Here is a 25,000-nt window from a genome sequence, read left to right as displayed (position 1 = left end):
GTTACTTTCATCCCCACAGGAGCTCCTGCCATTTAAACCTGATTTAAACAGACATACTCAGACATTGCCAACCCAAGGATCTGTTATTGCACTAAATAACCTGTGGATTGATCATTAGTGTGACACATAAAAAGAAAAACACAACTTGAAATAAGGAAAAAAATAATACCACTAGTACCATTGTGCACTTAAAAACTGAAAACCTGACCTAACTGCAGGACACTGTACCAAAATAACATGATATTTGGCAGCTCCATCAAGGGTTGCATGCTGAATGTGCTGTTAAAGCCTGGACAGCAAATGTTGTCAGGGCTTCCAGACAAATTGCTTTGTTACTTTCATCCTACGTTACTGTCATCCCCGCTCTTCCCTACTGCTAATAGCCGCATAATGTGACAACCCCAATTTAAACGATAACAGTATTTAATTTTAATTAAAACACTCATTATCATCAATATTATTCCATTATGGTAAACATTTATTTAAATATGCAAATATGCATGCATAAGACTCGTGAATATGGATTTTGACACCAGGGGTGCATCCAGAGCAGCACATCCTTCTCAAACATACATGTAGTACAATAAAAATAGGACTAAATAGAGGATGTGTGAAAAACATCATGCACAGAATAAATATCTGCAGTGTGATGCTGTAATATGCTGCCACTGCACTTATGAAACCTGCAAAAGAGCGGAAGTTTGAAAATACACTTAATTTCACACAATAATTCAACGACTTGAAGCTCTAGGAAATTATTGAAAATGACACCATATTATAGCAAAGTCTTTTAGTAATTTGGAAAGTAAAGAAATGGTCAAACCTATCCAAGTGCATGTTCTTCTCTTCCATCATGAACGCAGGACCCAGAAGCTCTGCAAGTCTTCATGTTTCTGAATTAATGGACTGAGACAGTGACATGCCAGTATTATTAATTACGGGTAAGACTGACCAAAGCATTATCATAATTGTCCTCTATTATCATACACAAAGGCGTCAATTAAAAGATTATAAAGTGCCTTACGGTAGAAAGTCCGCTTGGAGAAATGAAACACTCCTTTGGCTGTTTTGCACTTACAACTTTTCTTTTTTTTTTTTTTTGGTTTCCACCCCACATTACCTTCATTTCACTGATTGAGGAAAATTATAATCGTCCGATAAACACAATGATGTGAGAGCCGCATAATGTGTCGCCATGTAATTTTGTAATAATGTGGTTATATAATCATTTTCGCTAATTCTTTTTTTTTTTTTTTGCACAGTTGTATTTGAAGACTGACCACAGTGAGCCTGACATTTATGCCTGTGAAATGGCACTTGCACTCGCATAAGTTGACTTTTCTCAGTGTGCTTTGATGTGCCAACATTACTGTCAGGGGGAAATGAACTAAAAGCAATTTTAGATGAGGACGAGAAAGATTACTTACACACAGTAGTTTACATTTAAAGTCAATATTGTCCTAAAACAACACCTACTCTTGTGTTGGACAATTTTACTTTTTCGATCTACTTCAAATTTTACTATAACATTACTATATGAAATGTCATGGATTCATATATGGATAGACAGAACAATTTAAAATAACAACATATCACTATATTATAGAACACTACATTATATACAATATATCAGTGGTTCTCAAACTGTGGTACGTGTACCACTAGTGGTATGCAGGCTTCCTTCTAGTGGTACGCGGAGATATCAAATGTGTCATATGTACATGCTCCATATATTTCAAAATTTATCAAAAATTATTTATATATAAATATGACATATAATAATATTTATTATATGACATATAGCCTATATTTCTGATGTCCAGGCAACATTTCCAGGTGTTGATGAATTGGCTACTATATATTAATACTTTATATACTTTCAGTATAGCACTTTTCTTTTTACTTTTTACGAACATTAACCTGCCATTTTTAACTTTTTTAAAGCACATTTTAAATGTTGACATTTTTAGTTTGTTTTTTTTTACATATAAGCACAGTACACTACAGTGTTAACGTTCAGACTATTTATAATGTTTAAAATGGCTGACGATAATAAATATTCTTAATAATAGGAATTAATCTGCCAAGTTTTAGAACTGTGCAGAGCTGTAGCTGCTTTACTGGGTTTACTATGCCACTGTATTTTAATACTGCTCATTATGGTGGTACTTGGAGAGACTATTTTTTTTTCTGAGGTGGTACTTGATGAAAAAAATTTGAGAACCTCTGCAATATATAATTTATAGAATCAATGATATACAGTTGAAGTCAGAATTATTAGCCCACCTTTGATTTATTTTATATTTTTAAATATTTCTCAAATGATGTTTAATAGAGCCAGGAAATTTTCACAGTACTGAATACATACTGGATGTATGTGTATATGTATATATATTTACACACACGTAGGATGATATATGAAATGGTAGAACAATATGTATATAGTAATACATAGAACAATATATACTGTAGATTGATAGACTGAATGATACAGTGTGCCTGGATTTAATGATATAAAGACTGACAGATTAATATATAGCATGATAGATGGAACGATATAACAATAAAGTGATTGACAGATTGAGAGATAGACATTACTATGGATGAGTGGAACCTTCAATTGAGCAATATTTATAAAGACTTATAGAACAATGCAGAGATCCATATATAGAACAATAGATGATGCAGATAGATAGATAGATAGATAGATAGATAGATAGATAGATGATAGATAGATAGATAGATAGATAGATAGATAGATAGATAGATAGATAGATAGATAGATAGATAGATAGATAGATAGATCAAGAGAGTACTTTAAAATTTTATGTCAAGTCTGACCAGTATTACTGTACAGACTGCCGTTATATTATATCAATTTGCCAAAGCCCTGGTCGAGTCATTGCTCCAGTCATAATCTGCTGAGTTATGGAAGTTTTTAGGTCAATTTGATTTAAGTGGTCTTATTAAAAGCTATTTCTACTCATTTTCTCATACACCTTCTGGGTGGAGCGTGAGGTTCAGGTTGGGATGGTCAACCTTTCTATTGTCTCAGGGAAAAATGACAAACTTCATGATGCAGTCTTAAATATAATTGGACATTCTACATAGAGATTTTAAGTTACTAAATCAGATTCCTTTCACTTCCACTAAAGCAAGATGTCTTTTTACATCACTGTTACTATTTATTGGACACAAGTGGACAAAGAATGAAAATAGCATGGAAATTAAACTGAAAAAGTATTCACATCTTGTCATGCATGTCATATTCAGTTCCCATATTTTCTCCCCTTTCCAATTTTGAGTCTTTTGATTAAATATCTCACATCAAAGAGTTCTTTTCCTGACAATCATCATTACTGTGAGAGTAATGTGCAATTAACTTAACACTTAGTACAGTAATGCTAAATGATCCTGTGTGTCATCATAGCTAATCTTGACTTAAAATACTGTATCTACTGCATCAGTTAAAGGCCGCTTCATTGCTTCAAATGGATTTAAAAATTTAAAAAAGTACTTTGATCAGGGTGTCTGTGGGGTCTTAAATTAAAAAACTAAATTTTAGGCCTTAAAAAGTCTCAAATTCACTAAAACATTGTCTTTTAATTCTTAAATAATTTTAAACAGGTCTTAATTTTTAATCACCAACAATACATCTCAATAAAACCTTTAACAAAAGTAAAAATGTTTAAAGGGCACAGCTGTCAATCAATTCGGTGGGCGGGGGGAAAATCGCACACCTACGTAATGGTGCGATCGATTTGAAAACAGCTCCAATTGGCCGACCCTTTTTTTTGTAGTTAAATTGAAAAAAAATGTGTTCATATCACCCCAGTATGACGGTCTATACACTATACCAACACACAGATCTGTTCAAACAGCTTGAAAAGTAGATTTTTTACCATAGGTGCCCTTTAAGTCTGCATATACAACCAGAGGATGCTTGTTTTGACACAATATTCAAAAATATGTGGCTAAGAAATAATAAAATACAATTTTTTTTGGAGGGGACCATTAAAATTCGTACAAAATCTTCATGGTGCAATAAAGCGCAAGACATGTTTGGCGCGATTTGTTGCTATTTTCAGATTAGCGCAACCGTAATTTTTATGCTTCGTGCCTTGTTGTTTAAATAGCAAATCTAATTGCGCCACTTTGTGGACTCATGGGTGTGCTGGTCTAGAAAGGAGGTGTGTTAAGGCGCATTGTTGGCACGTTACTGTTTTGAGGAGCTGAAATGGACTGCGCTATTGACCAACTAAAAGCTGCTCTAAAGTCCAGCGCAGAGTGTGTTAGTTATGCGCCAGTTCAGGCCCACATGCTTACACATTGCTTAATACACACAGGATGTACAGCAACACACAAATATCTTAACATTTGAAAAAAATAACGGATTAAAATGTTACAAAAATTATTATTTTCTACATAAATATTAAAACCACTGCTTCCATGCCTTATCTCAGGGGGCTTTTTCAGTTTATCCATGATAATTTGCAATTGTATATAATTATTAGCAGTCTTAAGATATGTATTTTTTTTTTTTTTAGTAAAAGCAAGCTTAGATTTGTCCAGTTGTCGGGTTTTGGAGACGTCTGCATCACCATATGGGGCGTAAGAACAGGACGTGTGTTTGGATATAACCCAGTTTTTTGACCACATTTTATTATTATTGTTCATTTATTTGTTTGCTGGAAATTGGAACAATTTAGCAATAGTTTTGAAACAAATGTTTGCGCTTAAACGAAATTAAATAGGCTAATGGATGTCTTCAGTAAAGTGTACAACACTGTTTCCTTATTAACAAAAGTAAAGGAGTAAAATAAAGAGTAAAAGTAAATAGGTCGTTTTTCGTTCTTTATCCTCACACTGCAGATGCTCTGTTTAATTGTTTTCTAGCTAGTGAAGCATTTAGTTTTCCAATTACAAAGTCTGCCATGTAAATAGTACATGCACCATGGTGCAACGCAACTGACTCTTAAAGGGAATGGGGGATGAGACTCTGATTGGTTTATTGTACGTTATGCTCAAAACACACCCATAACTCATTAAGAGAATAAGCACAACCCTGTTAGACCATGTGCCTGGCGCAAACACTATTTTTCCATCTTTGAAATAGCGAAAGTGGATTTGGATACAACCTTAATGCTTTTGCACCATGCGCTTTAGACTTTAGTGTTTAACCAAATACGAAGCAGTGCCGCAGTAGGTAGTTCTGTCGCCTCACAGCAAGAAGGTCGCTGGATTGAGCCTCGGCTCAGTTGACGTTTCTATGTAGAGTTAGCATGTTCTCCCTGCGTTCATGTGGGTTTCCTCCGGGTGCTCCGGTTTCCCCCACAGTCCAAAGACATGCGGTACAGGTGAACTGGGTAGAATAAATTGTCCGTAGTGTACGAGTATGTGTGTGTGTGTGAATGTTTCCCAGAGATTGGTTGTGGCTGGAAGGGCATCCGCTGCGTAAAAACTTGCTGGATAAGTTGGTGGTTCATTCCGCTGTGGCGACCCCGGATTAATAAAGGGACTAAGCTGACAAGAAAATGAATGAAGTCTGAAATGTTATTCATTATGGCCTTGGAAAGGTCTTAAAATGTCTTAAATTTGACTTGGTGAAACCTGCAGAAACCCTGATTAATGAGGCAGTTCTCAGATTTAGCCAATCATGACATTGGTTAAAACCTATAAATATATACTAAAATTACATTATATTATTATATACTAAAATCTAAAGTGATATACTAAAAATATAGGTATTTAAAAAAAAAAAAACAATATGTAGTGCTGTATAGATTAATACAGAGATCCATATACAGAATAGATGGATGGATGGATGGATATATATATATATATATATATATATATATATATATATATATATATATATATATATATATAATTATAGAATATATAGATCAGTAGGTGCAACAATAAAATGATATATAGAAGGATAAACAGAGAATTACGGACAGGTGGAACCATATGTAAGTACTACGTTTAACATTATTACATGTTTTAAATGATAAACTAAAAGTATATGTATTTTTTTATATGAAAAACTTAACTTAACATAAATTATGCAGACACATTTTGCTTACAGTAAACAATGCAAACTATTCCTTCATGTTGTCCCAAAACAAATCGATTAAGCTAACTTAGTTTTTTAAATGTATGTGTATTTAATGACATAGAAAGATATAAAAAGATTGATACATAGATCCATTTATATAGAATAATCAATAGATTGATAATATATATATATATATATATATATATATATATATATATATATATATATATATATATATATATATATATATACACAAAATATAGAATTATAGATGAATATATAGATCAGTAGATAGAATGATATATAGAAAGATCAACAGAATTATAGACGGGTGGAACCATATACATAAAAACTATGTTTAATATTATAATACGTTTCAAATGATATGCTAAAAATATAGGTATTTATTTCTATAAAAACTAAGTCAAAAGTCATAAATTATGCAGATACATTTTGCTTAAACAACGCTGGATTTCAAACAATTCATTATGTTGTCCTAAAAGATTGTTTACGGTGTAAGAAAAATGTGTCTGTATAATTCATGCCATTTTAATTTTTGTTGTTGTTTTATATAAATAAATACCTATATTTTTTTTGTTTATAATTTGAAATGTATAATAATAATAAAGTGCTGTCGCCTCACAGCAAGAAGGTCGCTGGTTCGAGTCTCGGTTGGGTCAGTTGGCGTTTCTGTGTGGAGTTTGCTCGTTTTCCCCGCGATCGCATGGGTGCTCCGGTTTCCCCCACAGTCCAAAGACTTGCAGTACAGGTGAATTGGGTAGGCTAAATTGTCCAGTGTATGAGTGTGTATGGATGTTTCCCAGAGATGGGTTGCAGCTGGAAGGGCATCCACTGCATAAAACATGTGCTGGATAAATTAGCGGTTCATTCCGCTGTGGCGACCCCTGATTAATAAAGAGACTAAGCCGAAAAGAAAATGAATGAATAATAATAATGTTAAATGTAGTTCTTATATGTGGTTCCACCCGTCCATATTGTTCTATAATTATATATTTTGTTATATATATTTTATGTATAAGTTATCTATTTATCTACTGTTCTATATAATTGGATCTATGTATCATTCTTTATAGCACTACATATCTTTCTATGTCAATAAACACACGTACATTTGTAAAACTGACTAAGTTAGCTTAATCGATTTGTTTTGGAACAACATGAAGGAATAGTTTGCATCGTTTACAGTTTAAGCAAAATGTGTGCATAATTTATGACTATTTAATTTTTTTATATAAATAAATACCTATTTTATAGTATATCATTTGAAACGTATTATAAAATTAAACGTAGTTCTTATGTATATGGTTCCACCCGTAAAAAAAATTCGGCTTATCCTTCTATATATCTCTTCTATCTACTGATCTGTTGTTCTATAATTATATATTTTGTTATATATATTTTGTTATCTATATATGTATTTTGTTATTATTGTTTATCTATTTATATATTTATAGTACATTTGCTTTTATTTCCATTAAATGAAAGGAGATACTCCTGAGTCTGAAAGATAACCATCAAATGACTCCTCCTAAGTTCAGAACAATTAAGCTAAGTTGTTAATTTGTCCAATTAAATCTTTAAAAGAGACAATTAAGTGAGCATGTCTGACTCAAAGTCCTTTGATGTCTTTCTTTAAGCACAGTTCTTCAGTTATGAGCTGTGGATGGGGTGGAGATGGAGATGCAGTATAAATACCCCGTCTCTTCAAGAGACTAGCAACAGTACGAGCAACCAGCTGGTAAAAGCACACTTACTGTTCACTCGCTGCAGTACATCAAGCTCTCGGTTCAGTTTCTCTCGAACGGGCAACAACAAGGAACATGTAAGTACAACATCTCATGCAAACTTTGCCTAATGGTGAAACTTATACTCTGCTTTTACTGTGTTTGGCTTTGTCAGTGGAGAAAATAGTCCTTTTAAAATTCACTGGTGACTTTAGAAAGGCTGTGAGAGTCTTAGGGTCATCTGATTTATGAATCAATCTAATGAATTTTTCTTTTTACCCAGCATGCCTTTCTCATGCAGCCCATACAACAACAACCTCTGTGGCCGTTTCACACCCATCAAACTGATGGCCGACGACTGCAGGAGGGGAGCATGCTATTCACCATATGCCAACTCTTGGTATAACCCATGTGCAAGTTCTTGTGGCAAGATTAACCGTTGTGCCACTCCTTGCGCAGATCCTTGCGGTTACCCCTATGGTTACTCCTATGGTTACCCCTATGGTTCTAACTGTGGTTACAACTATGGCTACCCCTATGGTTACAACTGTGGCTACAACTACGGCTACCCATATGCTAACCGTTGTGTTAACCCATGCACCACCACCACCCCGTATGTTAAATCATGCGTTAACCCTTGTCTTGACACCTGCGTTAACCCATGCGTTAACCCTTGTGCCACTCCATGCTCTACCTACTCTTACCGGGATTATGAGTCTAGGCAAGTTGTTACGAGAGAGTGCATTGATGACTGCACAACCAAGCGAGTCTGTGCAACTGACGGTAAGAGTTCTTCATGCAATGCTTGTTAGGTTTACTTATAATAGTTGAATGTCTGACCTGCTTATTTTGCTTTCTCAGAAGCTCTTCTCCGTGTGAGCAAGGTTGACCTTCTGTCATGCAGGACTGGACCTAATCGTATGGAGCACCGCACGCACTTCTTCCACGAAGAGAAACTCATCGTCCGTAGAGGACAGTGTTTCAATATGTGGATTGATCTGTGCCGTCCTTTCAATCCCACCTGTGACAAACTTCACCTTGAGCTCAGACTTGGTTAGTAATGACCAACAGAGTAAATGCGGATGATCTGCAGCAGTATTTGTATCCTCACTGGAATTGTTTTGTCCTTGTGTGTTTTACAGGCCACATCCCATCAATCCGTGACGGCACATACGTGATCGTCCCGATTGTGGATGAATTCAAGAAAGACTGCTGGGGTGCAAGGATTGTCGAAAGGTGCCAGAACCGACTCAAACTGTGTGTGAACTCTCTCCCAACCTCTTGTGTTGGACGTTACCAGCTCAGCGTTGTGACGCACTGTTCAGCAGGAAGATTCTGCTTGCCATACGTGCCTGAAAATGACATTTACATGCTGTTCAACCCCTGGTGCAAAGGTACGCATTCAAAGAACGAGAAATAAATGAAAGATAGTACTACTGAAACTTTATTAAAACGTCAATGTTATCTTCATCAGAGGACTGTGTGTACCTGCATGAGGAGACCGAGAGAGCCGAGTACGTGCTGAATGATATTGGTAAAATCTACTATGGAACCAAGCACCAGATTGGTTGCAAATCATGGAACTTTGGTCAAGTGAGAACCAAACTTTTCTTCATGTCACTAGTAGAGTTTTGCTAAGTGAAACCATCAACTTTTTGTAAAAGTAACTTGCCAAACACTTCCTACAATTGATGCTTTAATGGAAAACTCTACACCACAGAAGGTTTCCAGTCTTTCATAACTTCTGCTGTCTGACTTTCAGTTTGAGGAGGGAATCCTGCCCGCGTGTTTCTATGTGTTGGAGAAGAGTTGTGCCCCTTGCTCAGGATGGGGAAACCCCATTAACATCTCCAGAGTGGTGTCTGACATGGTGAGTCTTCATTTTGGTTTGGTTTTCGAAAGCCTAACTAAACTATAACAATGAGTGGTACTTTAAAATGGAGCTTGCCTTCTAAACTTAACATTCCCAATCATCTCTCTTCTCTAATAGGTCATTGCCAAAAAAGACTGTGGTGTGTTGATGGGCAACTGGTCAAACTGCTATACCGATGGAATCGCTCCAACATCCTGGTGCGGAAGCAGTGCCATCTTGAGACAGTACTACAAATGTGGAGGAGCACCTGTCAGATATGGGCAGAGCTTGGCCTTTGCTGGAGTCACCAACACAAGTAGGGGATCTTTAAGGTTTAGGAAAGTGGTGGTAGCTTCAATCAAGTCCCGTTCCGGGAAAGTCTGTTCACTCAGCTGCCATATTTGCAAGGTTCATCCAAGACAAAATCAAGTATTAAAAACAAAATCGGAAGTGATCAGTCTCATTACTTTTCTTGCTTAAGTTCTAAATACATTTAAACATGTTATTCCTAGTTTTCTCCAGGTACTGCTCAAAGAATGGCAAGTAATCAAACCTGTAAAAAATCTAATCTGACTGGAATGCTGGACTTCTTTCAATGTGGCAGCCATGTTGAGCACTGCTCATTCCTCATTCATTGTAATGCAAGTGAACCATTTCTTTATAGTCTTATTCTATATCCTCCTTTTCTTTCTCTTAGTGTTGAGGTGTTTGGGTATTCCAACTCGTCCAGTCTCAAACTTCTGCTCTGCTCACGACACTGACATGTGCTTGACATCCGACGTCTATCTGGATGAGAAGTTTCAGCTGATTGATCACATGAATGCCAATCCAATCTGGTGAGCATCTTTAGCTTTTAGCACCAAGGGTTGAAGGAGCATGAAGTTACAGCATCTTCTTTTCCATGTAGGAACTACCATGTGTGGAATGAGGCCTGGATGACCCGTCCAGATCTGCCCACTGGTTTTGGAGGTTGGCAGGCTATTGACTCCACTCCTCAGCTGACCCACCAGGGCTTCTTCCGCTGTGGTCCAACCTCAGTCGCTGCAATCCGCAGCGGGCAGACCTTCCTGAAGCACGACGTGCCCTTCCTCTTTGCAGAAGTGCGTTAATAGGCTTGATTTTTGTTTGACAGAATGTCTTACTTGACTAATGATTCCTGTTGGGTCTCTAGGTGAACAATGATAAGGTGTACTGGCAGCGCAAGTGTGATGGTACATTCGGTGTTGTCCATGTTGAGAAGGATGTAGTCGGTCACTGCATCAGCACCAAGGCTGTCGGATCAGATCAACGTCTTGACATTACAAACCTCTACAAACACCCATGTGGTAAAAACACATCCATGTCTCAGATTTGGCCAACTCCAATTGATAGTTTGGAGTCTTACCTCTTCCTCCCTTATCAGGTTCTGAGGATAGGTGCACTGCTCTGGAAACCGCTCTTCGCCATGGATGTAGGAGAATCAATTACCCTCTGCCCTGCGCTGAAGATGTCGTCTGTGAAGTCAACCTGAAGGGAGACGGACCATGTGTCGGCAGGGATGCCGTGGTTTGCATCAACCTAAGAAACAAATGCAACCAGCCTCGTAGCGTCACCCTCTACAGCCATGCCGCAGCCATGTACTACACCGGAGTCAGAAGGACCTACCTGAAGAGAGACCAGACATGCATTGAGCTCAAGCCCTCTGAATGTGAGATCAAGTTTGTGTTTACACAATGCCACACAGGTAAAAATGAAAGCTAATGACAGAACTTGTCTTGTTCTCCACCATAGGCAAACCTCTGGAATGGACCCTGAGCTATGATGAGTATAAGGAGCACCTGGTGGATCACGCTCCACTGATGCTCAACCTCTTCGGACACGTGGCTCAAACCAAGCAGATTCTGGCCACCCAGTACAACTTCAGACTGCGCACTCCTGACCTGGTTCTCGCTGTGAGTCTGAACACCCGCTTCAAATGTGATCGCTCAATTTAATGGGTGTTATCAGCTGATAGATATGGTCCATAGTGCCTACTGGTAGGCTGAAAGGCTGTTATCATCAGCTGGTTAATCAGCTGTACTAATAGAGAAGACTCCAAATCTGTTTTTACATTACTATGACTGGTTTAGGGTAGATGTTAATTACATACAATCATGGGACATTTAATTAATAGTATAATGTAATATATGTGATCTATAGCTGATTAACCATGTGAATGGATGATAACAGCCTTCTGAGACTACCCAATAGGCACAGAAGGCCCCTACTGGCCCATATCTATCAGTTGATAACCACTGATAACCTCACAGACTATTCAATCGAGTGATAACATTCAAATCAGCTGGTCTGAAGCTACCCTTAGCATCTAATCCTTGAATCCGTTGGATTTTAATGCTAAAATATGGCTTGTTTATGCCTCTTAGCCTGCATGTGATGCTGTTGTGGGCCAAGAAGTGGCCGTCAAAGTCACCTTCCAGAACCCACTGTCTTGCGTCCTGAGGAACGCTGCTTTCCGCTTTGTGGGACTCGGACTGCAACATCCTAGAATTATCAACTATGGGTAAGACAGAGTATATTTTGTATTAAATAGTCATGAAAAGCTCTGCTATTATTGATTAATATGCAATAAATATATACAATACAATATAAAAGTAAATGTTTAATGAAATTAAAGGGATTTTAAACTACTTTGTGTTGTGATACAGCTTGTAACTAAGCCAAATATTAATATTCAGCTTCTAGTAGTATTTAATAATCTCTCTGTTTTCTTTCTCAGTGATATCGCCGGACATGCCACTGTTTCCCTGACTGAGAAATTCATCCCCATGTGTCACGGCCCACAGAAACTGCTGGCATCATTCGACTGTCCTCAGCTCACTCAGGTGCACGGATTCACCAACATGGTTGTCAAACAGCACTGAAAACCCCATCGATTAACCAAACGACAAGGCTCCACGGAATAGAAAGCGCTTCCCCCTAAACCGATCTGCAGAATTAAAACGCATCTGTTAGTTTCACTTCAACCTGTAAAGCTTCTCACAGCACATTCAATCATGATTTAAGACAATCGTGATGATGCTTTAATAGCGCAGTTGTCTTCCATTATGATTAAACGCCATTGATTTTCCAAACTTTGACCTTAGAGATTTACAAATGTTATACTCAATAATCATTAATCAAGTTCTGTTAATTCTTTGTTTTCATAATCATTGTTTCATGGTGATGGTTATTCTGTCCTGTGTAGCCTCAGCTTCAATAAAAACACTTCCAAGCATACTAAACGGTCTCTTCATGATGTGTAATTGAACATGACTTACTAAAAGGAGGCTTTACTCCCTCTTGTCATTTAAAATTAGCAATACATTTCAGGATTTTATACGCACATTATTCCAGCTGGGTTTCTAAAACTTCAGATGTATTAAAAGATAATATAAAACACATTTCAAGTCAACGAGATAAAGAAAAAACGCAAGAGAGAGTATACTAGGTTTAGTGTTTAAAATATATATATGTATATAAAAAGGGTCCAGTAAAAGCTGATTAAATCCATCCAGTTATCCAGGTGAGGGACACACGTTCAGTGCATTGCTCTGAATCCCTGAGAAGAGACTGTGGGGTTTGGGTCTGATTCAGAATCAGCATCTATTGAGCACAAACAAATGTGAATAAAGCAATGATTGAAAGTCTTCATTTATCTTCTCCTACCAAAATCTTCAAGTCCAAAATGAGAAGAGAAAAAATCTTCCAGGATCAACGATTCAGGAGGAAAACTTCAGTAAGGACTGCAAAATACAAAGTTTTTCTTCCTCAGTGTTTTTATCCTGTACAGATGTCATATTTTACTTCTACTTTATATCACAATGCTGAGTAAACAAGTTGTAAAATCCAAATAGCAAGAAATTGAGCCAAATTTAAAGTTGTTAAATTGGAATTTTGAGACGGGAAAAGCCTGAATATTGAGATGTATATGCAAACATTATTTAAAAAAAATTAGATTTGCGAGATACAAATTGTGAGATGCGTTGATGAATTGAGTTGTGAGAAAGTCAAAACCTAAGATATTACAACATGGAAGACTAAATTATATTTATAAATACTATAGTATACTACTTAATTATAATTTCGTCTTCCATGTCGTAGTATCTTAGGCAGGGGTGTCTGAACTCAGTCCTGGAGGGCCGGTGTCCTGCATAGTAGAGCTCCAGCTTCCTTCAATACACCTCCCAGGAAGTTTCTGGTATACCTAGAAAGAGCTTGATTAGCTGGTTCAGGTGTGTTTAATTGAGGGTGGACCTAAAAAGGGCAGGACACCGGCCCTCCAGGACTGAGTTTGGACATCCTGGTTAAGTATTTTTTGTAATTATATTTTCATCTTCCATGTTGTAGTATCTTAGGTTGCGACTTTACATCTCACAACTCATAAAGTCATCAATGAATTTTACAAATTTCATCATTTATATCTCACAAATCGAAATCATTAAAAAAATTCTATTTAGAGAAGAGACGTTAAGTATATAGTCTATATCAGGGGTGTCTGAACTCAGTCCAGGAGGACCGGTGTCCTGCATAGTTTAGCTCCAGCTTCCTTCAATACACCTCCCTGGAAGTTTCTGGTATATCTAGAAAGAGCTTGATTAGCTGGTTCAGGTGTGTTTAATTGAGGGTGGACCTAAAAGGTGCAGGACACTGGCCCTCCAGGACTGAGTTTGGACACCCTGGTATTGTATTTTTAATAAATATATTTTCATCTTCCATGTTGTAATATTTTAGGTTTCGACTTTACATTTCACAAATCTCATCATTTATATCTCGCAAATCGAAATCATTTTAAAGTTCTATTTGGAGAAGAGACGTTTAGTGTATATAGTCTATATCAGGGGTGTCCAAACCCAGTCATTGAGGGCCACATTTTTATTAGAGCTCCAACTTCCTTCAACACACCTCCTTAGAAATTTCTAGTAAACCTAGTAAGAGCTTGATTAGCTGGTTCGGGTGTTTTTAATTGAGGTTGGACCCAAAAGGTGCAGGACACTGGCCCTCCAGGACTGAGTTTGGACACCCTGGTAAAGTATTTTTTGTAATTATAATTTCATCTTCCATGTTGTAGTATCTTAGGTTGCGACTTTACATCTCACAGCTCATAAATTCATCAATGCATTTTACAAATTTCATCATTGATATCTCACAAATCAAAATCATTTTTAAAATTCTATTTAGAGAAGAGACGTTTAGTGTATATAGTCTATATCAGGGATGTCCAAACTCAGTCCTGGAGGGCCGGTGTCCTGCATAGTAGAGCTCCAGCTTCCTTCAATACACCTCCCTGGAAGTTTCTAGTATATCTAGAAAGAGCTTGATTAGCTGGTTCAGGTGTGTTTAATTGAGGTTGGACCCAAAAGGTGCAGGACACTGGCCCTCCAGGACTGAGTTTGGACATCCTGGTAAAGTATTTTTTGTAATTATAATTTCATCTTCCATGTTGTAGAATCTTAGGTTGCGACTTTACATTTCACAACTCATAAAGTCATCAATGAATTTTACAAATTTCATCATTTATATCTCACAAATCGAAATAATTTTTTAAAATTCTATTTAGAGAAGAGACGTTAAGTATATAGTCTATATCAGGGGTGTCTGAACTCAGTCCAGGAGGGCCGGTGTCCTGCATAGTTGAGCTCCAGCTTCCTTAAATACACCTCCCTGGAAGTTTCTGGTATATCTAGAAAGAGCTTGATTAGTTGGTTCAGGTGTGTTTAAATGAGGGTGGACCTAAAAGGTGCAGGACACCGGCCCTCCAGGACTGAGTTTGGACAACCTGGTATAGTATTTTTAGTAATTATAATTTCATCTTCCATGTCATAGTATCTTAGGTTTCGACTTTACATCTCACAATTTATTAACACATCTAACAAATCTCATGATTTATATCTCGCAAATCGAAATCATTTTAAATTTCTATGTAGAGAAGAGACGTTTAGTGTATATAGTCTATATCAGGGGTGTCCAAACTTAGTCCTGGAGGGCCGGTGTCCTGCACTGTTCAGCTTCAGCTTTCTTTAACACACCTACCTGAAAATTTCTGGTATACCTAGAAAGAGCTTGATTAGCTGTTTAACAAATAAATCTAATTCATAATAGAGTTGGAACTAAAATATGCAGGAGACCAGCCTTCCAGGACTGAGTTTGGACACTCCTGATTTAGATCAAACACTCACCAAGAAAATGCAGTGCATGATTAATATCTTAAAATAATACCAAAAAAAAAATCTTAATTGTTGGATATTAAGTCAGAATTGTGGTATAAAGTCTGAATAAAAAATATTTATTTTCCCCCCTAAAATAAGAAAAAAGGGGAAATAAAAACAATTTGAAGTTAATAGAAACTAATAGAGGTTAAGATTTTGATTTGATGAAGATTTGATATCATAAGAAAAACTTTGCTTCAAGTAAACATCTTCATTTAGATAAAACACTGACACTGAGAAAACTGAGTGCAGTGCAGCGATTAATATCTTTATATCTAACACTGATTTATTTGGTATTATTTTAAGTCAGAATTGTGTCATATAAGGTCTAAATTAAAACTAAATGGCAAGAAAGTCAGAAATGTGAAAACAAACCAAAAATGCAACTATCATTTATTTTTTTCCTCCTAAAATAGGAAAAAATATGGAATAAAATTGCTGATAGAATTTAGATTTGATAAAGATTTGATATCATTACAAAAACTTGTCATTTGTATCAAACACTGACCAAGAAAATTTAGTGCAGCACGATTAATATCTTAATATCAAACAATTCTGAATTTATTGCTATTATTTTACGTTAGAATTGCTATGTAAAGTCTGAATTTTATGAAAAAAAAACTAAATGGCAGAAAATAAACTCAGAATTGTGAAAATATTAACCAGATTATCATAATCATTTAACTGTTTAAATATCTAAACACTTACTATTTATGCTTAAAATTAGGAAACAAATGTCGAATAAGGAAACTATAAGCATAAAGATTTGATATAAAATTTGTAGCTTCAAGTAAACATCTTCATGTAGATCAAACACTGAGGAAGAAAATATAGTGCAGTACATGATTAATATCTTCAAATAATACCAAAAAACAAACAAACATCAGTTTTGGTAAAGGAGCCGGTCAGTCAGGGTTTGTGTGAACAGGTCTGGAGTCTGTCGGTAAAATGACCCTCTGCTCATCGATGCGTTTGGCCTGCGAGCGAAGGATGAGGCTGAAGAAGTCTTCATCTGGGACTGTAGGACCTCTGGTTGGAGGAGGAGGAGGAGCACATCTCTGATCATCCAGCCTGGATCCCTGAACAGTCAGAAACAAACAATTTCACAACACACACTTTTAAATGCTAAGGGTTTCGCTATTATGGTGAAAACTTTTACGTTTTTTTAGTGTAGGCTTGTACTTTACAGCACTTTAAAAATGTCTGTCAAAGTTTTCAAACAATTATATTTGTAAGAGCCAGTTATGCATAATTCATTTGTGATAATAATTTTGTTAAAGGTTAAAACATGATAAAAATTGATATTTAAATATAATAAGAATTCATTGTGATTGTGTTATCTAAAATGCATAATTTAATAATTAATATAATTTAAAAACAGTTACTTTGGTATTTTGGCCTCCAACAGTAATACGTCATGAGGTCATTAGTTCATACGTTTAAGTCAGATTGCAGTTATGGATGTTGGAAGCAACACAGTTTTTTGACCGAGCTGATCGAGTCTATGGTAACTTCGTATTTTTGTTTGCATTTGTTCAGTAAACCTTTTTTAAAAGAAGATTCGGTCTTACTCGCGTTTTTGCAAATACTGGTTGTTGGAATTTAAACTCCAAAAGGTGGTACATAAGGATTTGCACGAAAGGTGTGCCACTACAATATTGGATTTACCAAAGTCACACAAGCGGCAATTTCACACCTGTCACATTCATAACCAAGCGATTTTATCATAAACGTCAAATAAAAAAATGTCAAATAAAATCAATCATTTTTGCTCTAAACTATCTAACAAAAGTCTTGTCATAGATCTTAGTTGTAAGAGCAACAAATAATAACTTGACTTCTAGTTGATCATTTGGAAAAGTGGCAGAAGGTCGATTTTTCTGATGAATCATCTGTTGAACTGCATCCCAATCATCACACATACTGCAGAAAACCTACTGGATCCAGCATGGACCCAAGATTCTCACAGAAATAAGTCAAGTTTGGTGAAGGAAAAATCATGGTTTGTGGTAACATTCAGTATGGGGGTGTGTGAGAGATCTGCAGAGTGGATGACAACATCAACAGCCTGAGGTATCAAGACATATGTGCTGCCCATTACATTACAAACCACAGGAGAGGGCGAATTCTCCAGCAGGATAGCGCTCCTTCTCATACTTCAGCCTCCACATCAAAGCTCCTGAAAGCAAAGAAGGTCAAGGTGCTCCAAGATTGGTCAGCCCTGTCGCCAGATATGAACATTATTGAGCATGCCAGCGGTAAGATTGAAGATGAATCCAAATAGTCTTGATGAATTCTGGGAGTTCAATTCAATTCAATTCAGCTTTATTTGTATAGCGCTTTTACAATGTAGATTGTGTCAAAGCAGCTTCACATAAATGGTCATAGTAACTGGAACAGTGTGGTTCAGGTTTTAGTGTTTAAGTTCAGTTCAGTTCAGTTTAGCTCAGTTCAGTGTGATTTAATCATTACTGAGAGTTCAAACACTGAAGAGCAAATTAATCGATGCGTAGCTCTACCAATCCTGAACCATGCGAGGCAGTGGCGACAGCGGAGAGGGAAAAAAAAAACTTCACCTGATGGGAGTGAAGAAAAAAAACCTTGAGAGAACCAGACTGAGTCCTGCAAGAACGCTTTCTTTGCCATTCCAGATGACTTTACGAATCAGTGATTTGAGTCATTGCAGAGATGTATGGATGCAGTCCTCCAAGCTCATGATGGAGTCAGACACAATATTCATTCTGTTTCCACTGCAGCATGACTTTATATTCTATACTGGACATTATTTCTGTTTTTTTTTCAAGACTTTTTTCTGAACAAAGTCAGACCTTACTGTCCTAATGAAATAATTCAAAATCAAGGCATGATCATATTTTATTGTGGTAAAAATAAGTGTAATCTAGAGGCCTTTGCCTTTCATATAAGCCACATCTGATACCAAATGATCAAATAGAAGTCAAGTTATTATTTGTTGTTCATAAAACTTGGAAAGGCGACAAGACTTTTGTCAGGTAGTGTACTCTATATTAAGCCGAATCTTATCCTTTTGCTTAGCATTGTATCGTTTGGGTTGTGCAGTTTAATTCACAGAATTTCTACACTGCAAACCTGCCGACTTTTCTAGTCACATCCTCCATAACGTACGCTTATTTTCCTTACAATCTAAAAGATGTTTACAGATTGATCTTTTTCTGATCCCAGAACTCTGTGGATTAGCTGTTTTGGAAAATATAAACAGATGTCTCAATATAATGTTAACATATTTTCTCTGTGAATTTGAAAGTTGAGTAAATAAAGTACATTTTTTGTGTGTATTATGCCTTTGTATTATGTAAATGATAATTTCACATGCAAAACTTTTTATAAAGAACCATAGTTCACTTTCAACCTATGCAAATTCATAATCAAGTCATTGTAGAACAAATATCTTGATGCCATCATAGTCAGAATAATAAACTTTGATTTTGAACATGATTTTGCATAGTTTCAGTGAACTATGACTCTTTAGGCAAGGCAAGGCAAGGCAAGGCAAGGCAAGGCAAGGCAAGGCAAGGCAAGTTTATTTATATAGCACATTTCATACACAGTGGCAATTCAAAGTGCTTTACATAAACAGGAATAAAAAAGACAAGTTTATGACATAAAATGCAGACAATAAAATGATTGAAAACAGATAAAAACAATTTAAAATGTGTTAAAATAGGTTATAAAAGAATGAAGAAGAAGAGAAAAACATAATAGTGCAATATGTCGGACGCAGCACAGTGCTCATTCAGTAAATGCACAGCTAAACAGATGTGTTTTCAGTCTTGATTTGAACGTGCCTAATATGTTGGAGCACATCTGATCATTTCTGGAAGCTGATTCTAGCAGTGAGGGGCATAGTGGCTGAAAGCAGATTCACCCTGCTTTGACTGAACTCTTGGAATTTCTAGTTTATATGATCCTAAAGATCTGAGTGATCTGTTGGGTTTGTATTCAGTGAGCATATCTGTAATGTATTGTGGTCCTTGGCCATTTAGTGATTTATAGACCAGTAATAATACTTTAAAATCTATTCTGAATGTAACTGGGAGCCAGTGTAGAGACCTGAGGACAGGTGTGATGTGCTCTGATTTCCTGCTTCTGGTCAGAATTCTGGCTGCAGCGTTCTGGATGAGTTGCAACTGTTTAACTGTTTTTTTGGGAAGGCCAGTGAGGAGTCCATTACAGTAATCCACCCTGCTGCTGATAAAAGCATGAACAAGTTTCTCAAAGTCTTTACTGGAAACAAAGCATCTAATTCTTGCAATATTTTTGAGATGATAGTATGCTGATTTATTAACTGCTTTGACATGACTGTTGAAACTCAGATCTGACTCCAGAGTCACTCCAATATTCTTGACCTAATTTTTTTAGTAAAAGCAGCACAGGCTCTTAATTGGAATTATTTACTAAAACTGGCTTTACTGCTAAAATACAACTGAAATCACCCCTTGATTACGATTTGGACTTCCATGCACCTAATAATAAAAATTCACAGCACTGACCTGGCATTTAATCAGCATGTCGAAGAAGTTTTCATCTGCCTCTCTGCTATTGCCCGTGGCCATGAGTTTGCTGAGGACGTCCTGGCTGTGGCGTTGATCCAGACGGAGACCCGGCAGACTGTCCACACTGACCCGCTGCTCGTCCAGCCGGCGGCTCTGAGAACTGGCCAGCAGGTCTAGAAAATGTCCTGGCTGTGCTGAGGCCTCGGTTTCGCACGCGGAAGTAGCTAAACAAAGTGAAAACCGTTTTTAAATACTGTAGTTCATCCAATGATTTCACTACTGCACACACTACTGCTATAGTTACACACACTGATGGTGAGATCAAAACTCTAGAACAGGCGAGTGTTTCCAATTTGCATAAAGTTAATTTTAGCTCATGCTGTTTTGCTATTTAAATAGCTGAAATTAACATGTCCGGCTCATCCTAACTCGTCCTTCCGTTTTGAACACAATCCGTTCAGACTAGTTTGCCTAATATCTATAGGAAGAGTTCAGATGCAAAAAACTCTAAGTGCCATCTGGAATTTTCTTCTACAGTGAGCAGTTTTGTAAGCCTCTTATGTTAATGTTCATCCATCCATCCATCCATCCATCAATCCATCCATCCAGTGAGTCATTAGTAGATATTATTTTGCATATTACTCATTGTATAATTCATACCTGTCCATCCATCAATCCATCCATCCATCCATCGAGTCATCAGTAGATATTATTCATTGTATAATTCATACATTTCCAACCATCCATCCATTCATCCATCCACTTATCCACCCATCCATCCATAAATCCATCCTTTCGTCCATCCATCCATCCTTTCGTCCATCCATCCATCCATCCATCCACTTATCCACCCATCCATACATCCATCTACTTATCCACCCACCCATCCATCCATCCATCCATCCATCCATCCATCAAATGTTAGATTCATGTCTGTCTCTTCATTCATCACCATACCTGTCAACACTCCAGTTTTTCACGGGTTTCCCCCATATTTTACAGTTCTATTCCACCATAATCCCGTAAATGTATTTTCCTGTATTTCTCACATATTTTTAATCTTTCTATGAAGATGAATAAACATTAAAGAGCCGATCCTGCCTATAAGCAACCCATACCGCAGAACCACCAGGGGACACCTCTAGCTCGTAAATGTGATTGTTCTGTTCTGTGCAGAATTAGTTTTATTTTTTTTTTCTGTGATTTCCTACATCCTTTGGGTAAAAATATCTACAACTTAGAGTTTTTACATTTTGTTTGTATTTGTAATTTTACAGTATGTCCACTGTAGTGGACCACAGGACCATTTTAGTTCGCAACGGCCGCCAAACTCAATCAACAAAACTGTACATGATGTGGTTGTAAAGGGATATTAATCCAATATTAATGTAACAAAAACAAAACAAAAGCCATTTTTTCTTGTGTACTGAAATTCCTGAAGCAGTTTAGTCTGAAAGAGAGGGGGGGGGGTGTTAATCCAAAACAAATTTAACATGAAAGTGATTTAAAACTGATTGTCATTCTCTAATTGTGTAATTTGTGTGTATTTAATCTCCTTCTTCACACCCCTAAACCCAACTATCATTGGTGGACAAGCAAATCGTACTAAATTGTACGAATGAGATTGTATGAATTATGAATTAGCCACTAAATCAAAAAGTTTTTTTTTGAATTTCTGTGAGATCATGTTGTCCTCACGCTCCAGCTTTGTTTTATGTTGATCATATTAAAACAAAGAAAACAATCTGAAGTTGTTGTTTTTAAGTTATATACACCAAACTTTTACCGGTCTGGCCCGCTTGGGAGTAGATTTTCTTCCAAGTAGCTCTTGAGCTAAAATGAGTTTGACACCCCTGGCCTAAATAAATCTAATATTTTATTGACGTCACCTCATCTTCAGTTTCCCATCAAATCTTCTGACCAATCAAATGCTCTCTAGTGTCTGACATGCCCCGCCCCCTTCAAGACGCTGCTCATTTGCTTTTCACGTGATACGTTTGAGCTCAACCACTCTCACTGGCGGAGCTAGATGTCCCTCCCTCTCTTCATATATTACTTAAGATTTCGTCAAACATAGTTTACTATACAGCTATACAGAATGCCATATCATTAATATGAGAATTTGCGAACTTCAATAAACACATTTCTCAAACTGAACCTCAAATAAGGTCCTGTCTGTCAGTTTAACAGTTTAATATTCAAACTTTTAAAATGATTTCTAGATCAACTACTTCAGACTGAACACCTTCAAACTATATGCTTTTTAAAACGTCTTTGACTGGTGTTAGCAGTGTAAGCACTATTGCAAAGCTTAGGCAGTGTGAAAGCAGCTGAGGTGAGTTTTGCACAGGTCAGGGAGGAAGAAGGACTCACGTTTCCTTAAGGCTACAGACGGGGTTTCACAGGGGAAGGAAGGGGCAGGAACACGGCGAGTGCCGTCCTCTAATGAGCACCTTTGGTCATCCATGCGGCTCCCTTGAAAACGGCTGAGGAGGTCAAAGAAGCCGTCGTCCCCCAGAGTGTCTGGAGCATACTGGGGAAAAAACAGCATGTAACAGTAAGGATATTAATACAAAAATAAAAATATCATGTAATATCACCAGGGCCGGATTAACCAATGGGCCTTATGGGGCCTGTGCACACTTGGGGCCCCTGCAAGGGAGAAAAAAAGCCAATTTCGGAGTGTCTTTTTAGGCTAACTACAAATAGCGCACCTAGCTGGAATAAGCTATTCACGGTTTACTACCTATCAATGCCTGACTGACAGAGACAACATGAGTAAAGAGCGAATATAGTGTGTGTGATTTCAGATACTTTTGGGTTTATAATCAATTTGATCTTTGCTGTTTGCCTACTTTTCATCACCAGAAGTGTATAGAAAATACAGGGAGAGGAGGAGAGAGACAGTAAATCATTAATGAGTGTGTGTATTATGAAAGACTCAGATTCATAGAACTGGAATGGAGAAGCATTGTGTGTTATATGCCATGCCAATAATATGCTTTATTTGTTTGTAAAAGTTATGCATTAAAAATACCCTTAAATAATAATAATAATAATAATAAAAAAAAAAAATATATATATATATGGTACCAGTGAACTTGAACAAGTATACAAAAAAATTAGTTTTATTAGTATTTTTTTCAATGCTTTGAAAAATAAGTTAAATCTTTGAAGATTATAAATACATATGTGAATATGTGTAAATATGTGGGCAACAACTTACAGATTCATTTTATTTAAAAATTATTATATTATTATTATTTTTTAACTCAACTATAGGGGTGCAGCCAGGTAGGGGGCCTTACAAGACAATGTGCCCAGGGGCCCCTGAGTTCTTAATTCAGGCCTAAATACTGCATTTCCACTGCACACGACATTTGGACTTGACTGTCGGAATACGCCCTCTTGTGGCAGTCACAGAATTTTCAGTGTTGTCAAGCACCATGGGAGAGAAGCTGATTCGTGTGGTGTCCGAAATAAAGTGCAAAAAGAGCCTTTATTCTCCATGCCTTCACCATGGTTTAATAAATGAATAAATACTAGTAACTCATAGACCTCTAAAAATTTTGGAATGTGGAGACATTAAACATTCTATTTTTTATTGCTCATTTATTGTATAGAAATGATTATTATTTTTTTTTAATTTATACTTTTTTTTCTGATTAAAAAAAAAAAAAAAAAAACAGAAAAAAAAAACTCCTTTTTTTTTATCCCGTGCGCACGGCCAACACTGGATTACATCACATCCGGTCGGCCGGTCGCATACGGTTTAGTCGCAGGAGTTCAAATATTTCAACATAACCACAGCTTAAAGCGGATCCGAATTTTCCGCATACAGAGATGAACGGAGCTCCCAGACTACTCTACATTGGAAATGAATGACTTCCGGTCTGCCGCTTGTCATTTGTCACATGCAGTGAATAGGCGGCTTAACACTTACCTTTTTTATATGCTTTTGTCTGAGCTAAAAAAAAATGCGGTCAAATGTTTTCAATGAATTTATTAACTTTAGGTAAATGTTTATTTATTGAAATGTTTGTTTACAGTACATTAAATAAATTTTGAACAAAAAAAAGTAAGATCAATCAGATTAAAAAAAAAACAAAATAATTATAGTTGAAGTCAGAATTATTAATGTTTTTTTTCCCCAATTTTTGTTTAACAGAAAGAAGATTTTCAAGTTATTTCATACATAATAGTTTTATTAACTCATTTCTCATAACTAATTTCTTTTATCTTTGCCATGATGACAGTAAATAATGCTTCACTATATATTAGTATTCAGTTATTAAAGTAGTATTCTGTTAAACATAATTTGGGAAATATTTAAAAGAAATAAATTCACAGAAGGACGAATAATTTTGAATTCAACTGTATACACACTATGTTTGAGCAAATTAGCTTTTTAATGTCTTTAAGTGAAGATTTGTTTCATTTAGTGCACCAAAACTAAATGTTCTGTTAATATTGTCAAAGAAAATACGAGCAAAAAAAAAAAATAATAATAACTAAATAATGAATAACTAAATATAGTTATCACATTTGCTACATAAATAAATCTGCCTGGGGCGACGCAGTGGGTA

The 25,000-nt window shown here is 36.5% G+C and overlaps 2 protein-coding genes and 1 long non-coding RNA gene across 5 annotated transcripts in view; 1 reads left to right on the top strand and 2 right to left on the bottom strand.

Moving 5' to 3' along the window:
* tgm1l2 (transglutaminase 1 like 2) overlaps window positions 1–12,918 on the top strand; it is a 40,629-nt gene extending 27,711 nt beyond the window's left edge. The window contains exons 1-15 of one of the 2 annotated variants that reach the window (XM_087307729.1): window positions 6,391–6,461; window positions 7,725–7,904; window positions 8,090–8,589; window positions 8,668–8,859; window positions 8,949–9,200; window positions 9,281–9,399; window positions 9,569–9,676; window positions 9,797–9,974; window positions 10,356–10,494; window positions 10,566–10,758; window positions 10,830–10,983; window positions 11,061–11,345; window positions 11,429–11,589; window positions 12,061–12,197; window positions 12,414–12,918. In XM_087307729.1, the coding sequence (XP_087163855.1) occupies window positions 8,091–8,589; window positions 8,668–8,859; window positions 8,949–9,200; window positions 9,281–9,399; window positions 9,569–9,676; window positions 9,797–9,974; window positions 10,356–10,494; window positions 10,566–10,758; window positions 10,830–10,983; window positions 11,061–11,345; window positions 11,429–11,589; window positions 12,061–12,197; window positions 12,414–12,558 (2,562 nt within the window). In that variant the 5' untranslated portion in view covers window positions 6,391–6,461; window positions 7,725–7,904; window position 8,090 and the 3' untranslated portion in view covers window positions 12,559–12,918. Of the gene's footprint in view, window positions 1–6,390; window positions 6,462–7,724; window positions 7,905–8,089; window positions 8,590–8,667; window positions 8,860–8,948; window positions 9,201–9,280; window positions 9,400–9,568; window positions 9,677–9,796; window positions 9,975–10,355; window positions 10,495–10,565; window positions 10,759–10,829; window positions 10,984–11,060; window positions 11,346–11,428; window positions 11,590–12,060; window positions 12,198–12,413 lie in introns of those variants that run through there. The other variant, XM_087307728.1, reaches the window with a different exon arrangement.
* Window positions 9,230–13,458, bottom strand: LOC141380568 (uncharacterized). Its single transcript, XR_015524117.1, has 3 exons — window positions 11,945–13,458; window positions 11,043–11,903; window positions 9,230–10,929 (listed from the first exon to the last, which is right to left on the bottom strand). It is a non-coding gene; the product is annotated as an uncharacterized LOC141380568 (long non-coding RNA).
* Window positions 13,459–16,258: 2,800 nt separating this feature from the next.
* Window positions 16,259–25,000, bottom strand: part of gpsm2l (G protein signaling modulator 2, like) — a 53,950-nt gene continuing 45,208 nt past the window's right edge. For both annotated transcript variants that reach the window (NM_001005936.1, XM_087305590.2), the window contains 3 exon segments: window positions 16,259–16,961; window positions 20,412–20,638; window positions 22,788–22,947. In NM_001005936.1, the coding sequence (NP_001005936.1) occupies window positions 16,788–16,961; window positions 20,412–20,638; window positions 22,788–22,947 (561 nt within the window). In that variant the 3' untranslated portion in view covers window positions 16,259–16,787.

Source organism: Danio rerio, chromosome 23, assembly GCF_052040795.2.
Source record: "Danio rerio strain M-AB ecotype USA chromosome 23, GRCz13ab, whole genome shotgun sequence".
NCBI classification, from domain to species: Eukaryota; Metazoa; Chordata; class Actinopteri; order Cypriniformes; family Danionidae; genus Danio; species Danio rerio.
This window is presented reverse-complemented; position numbering and strand designations above follow the sequence as displayed.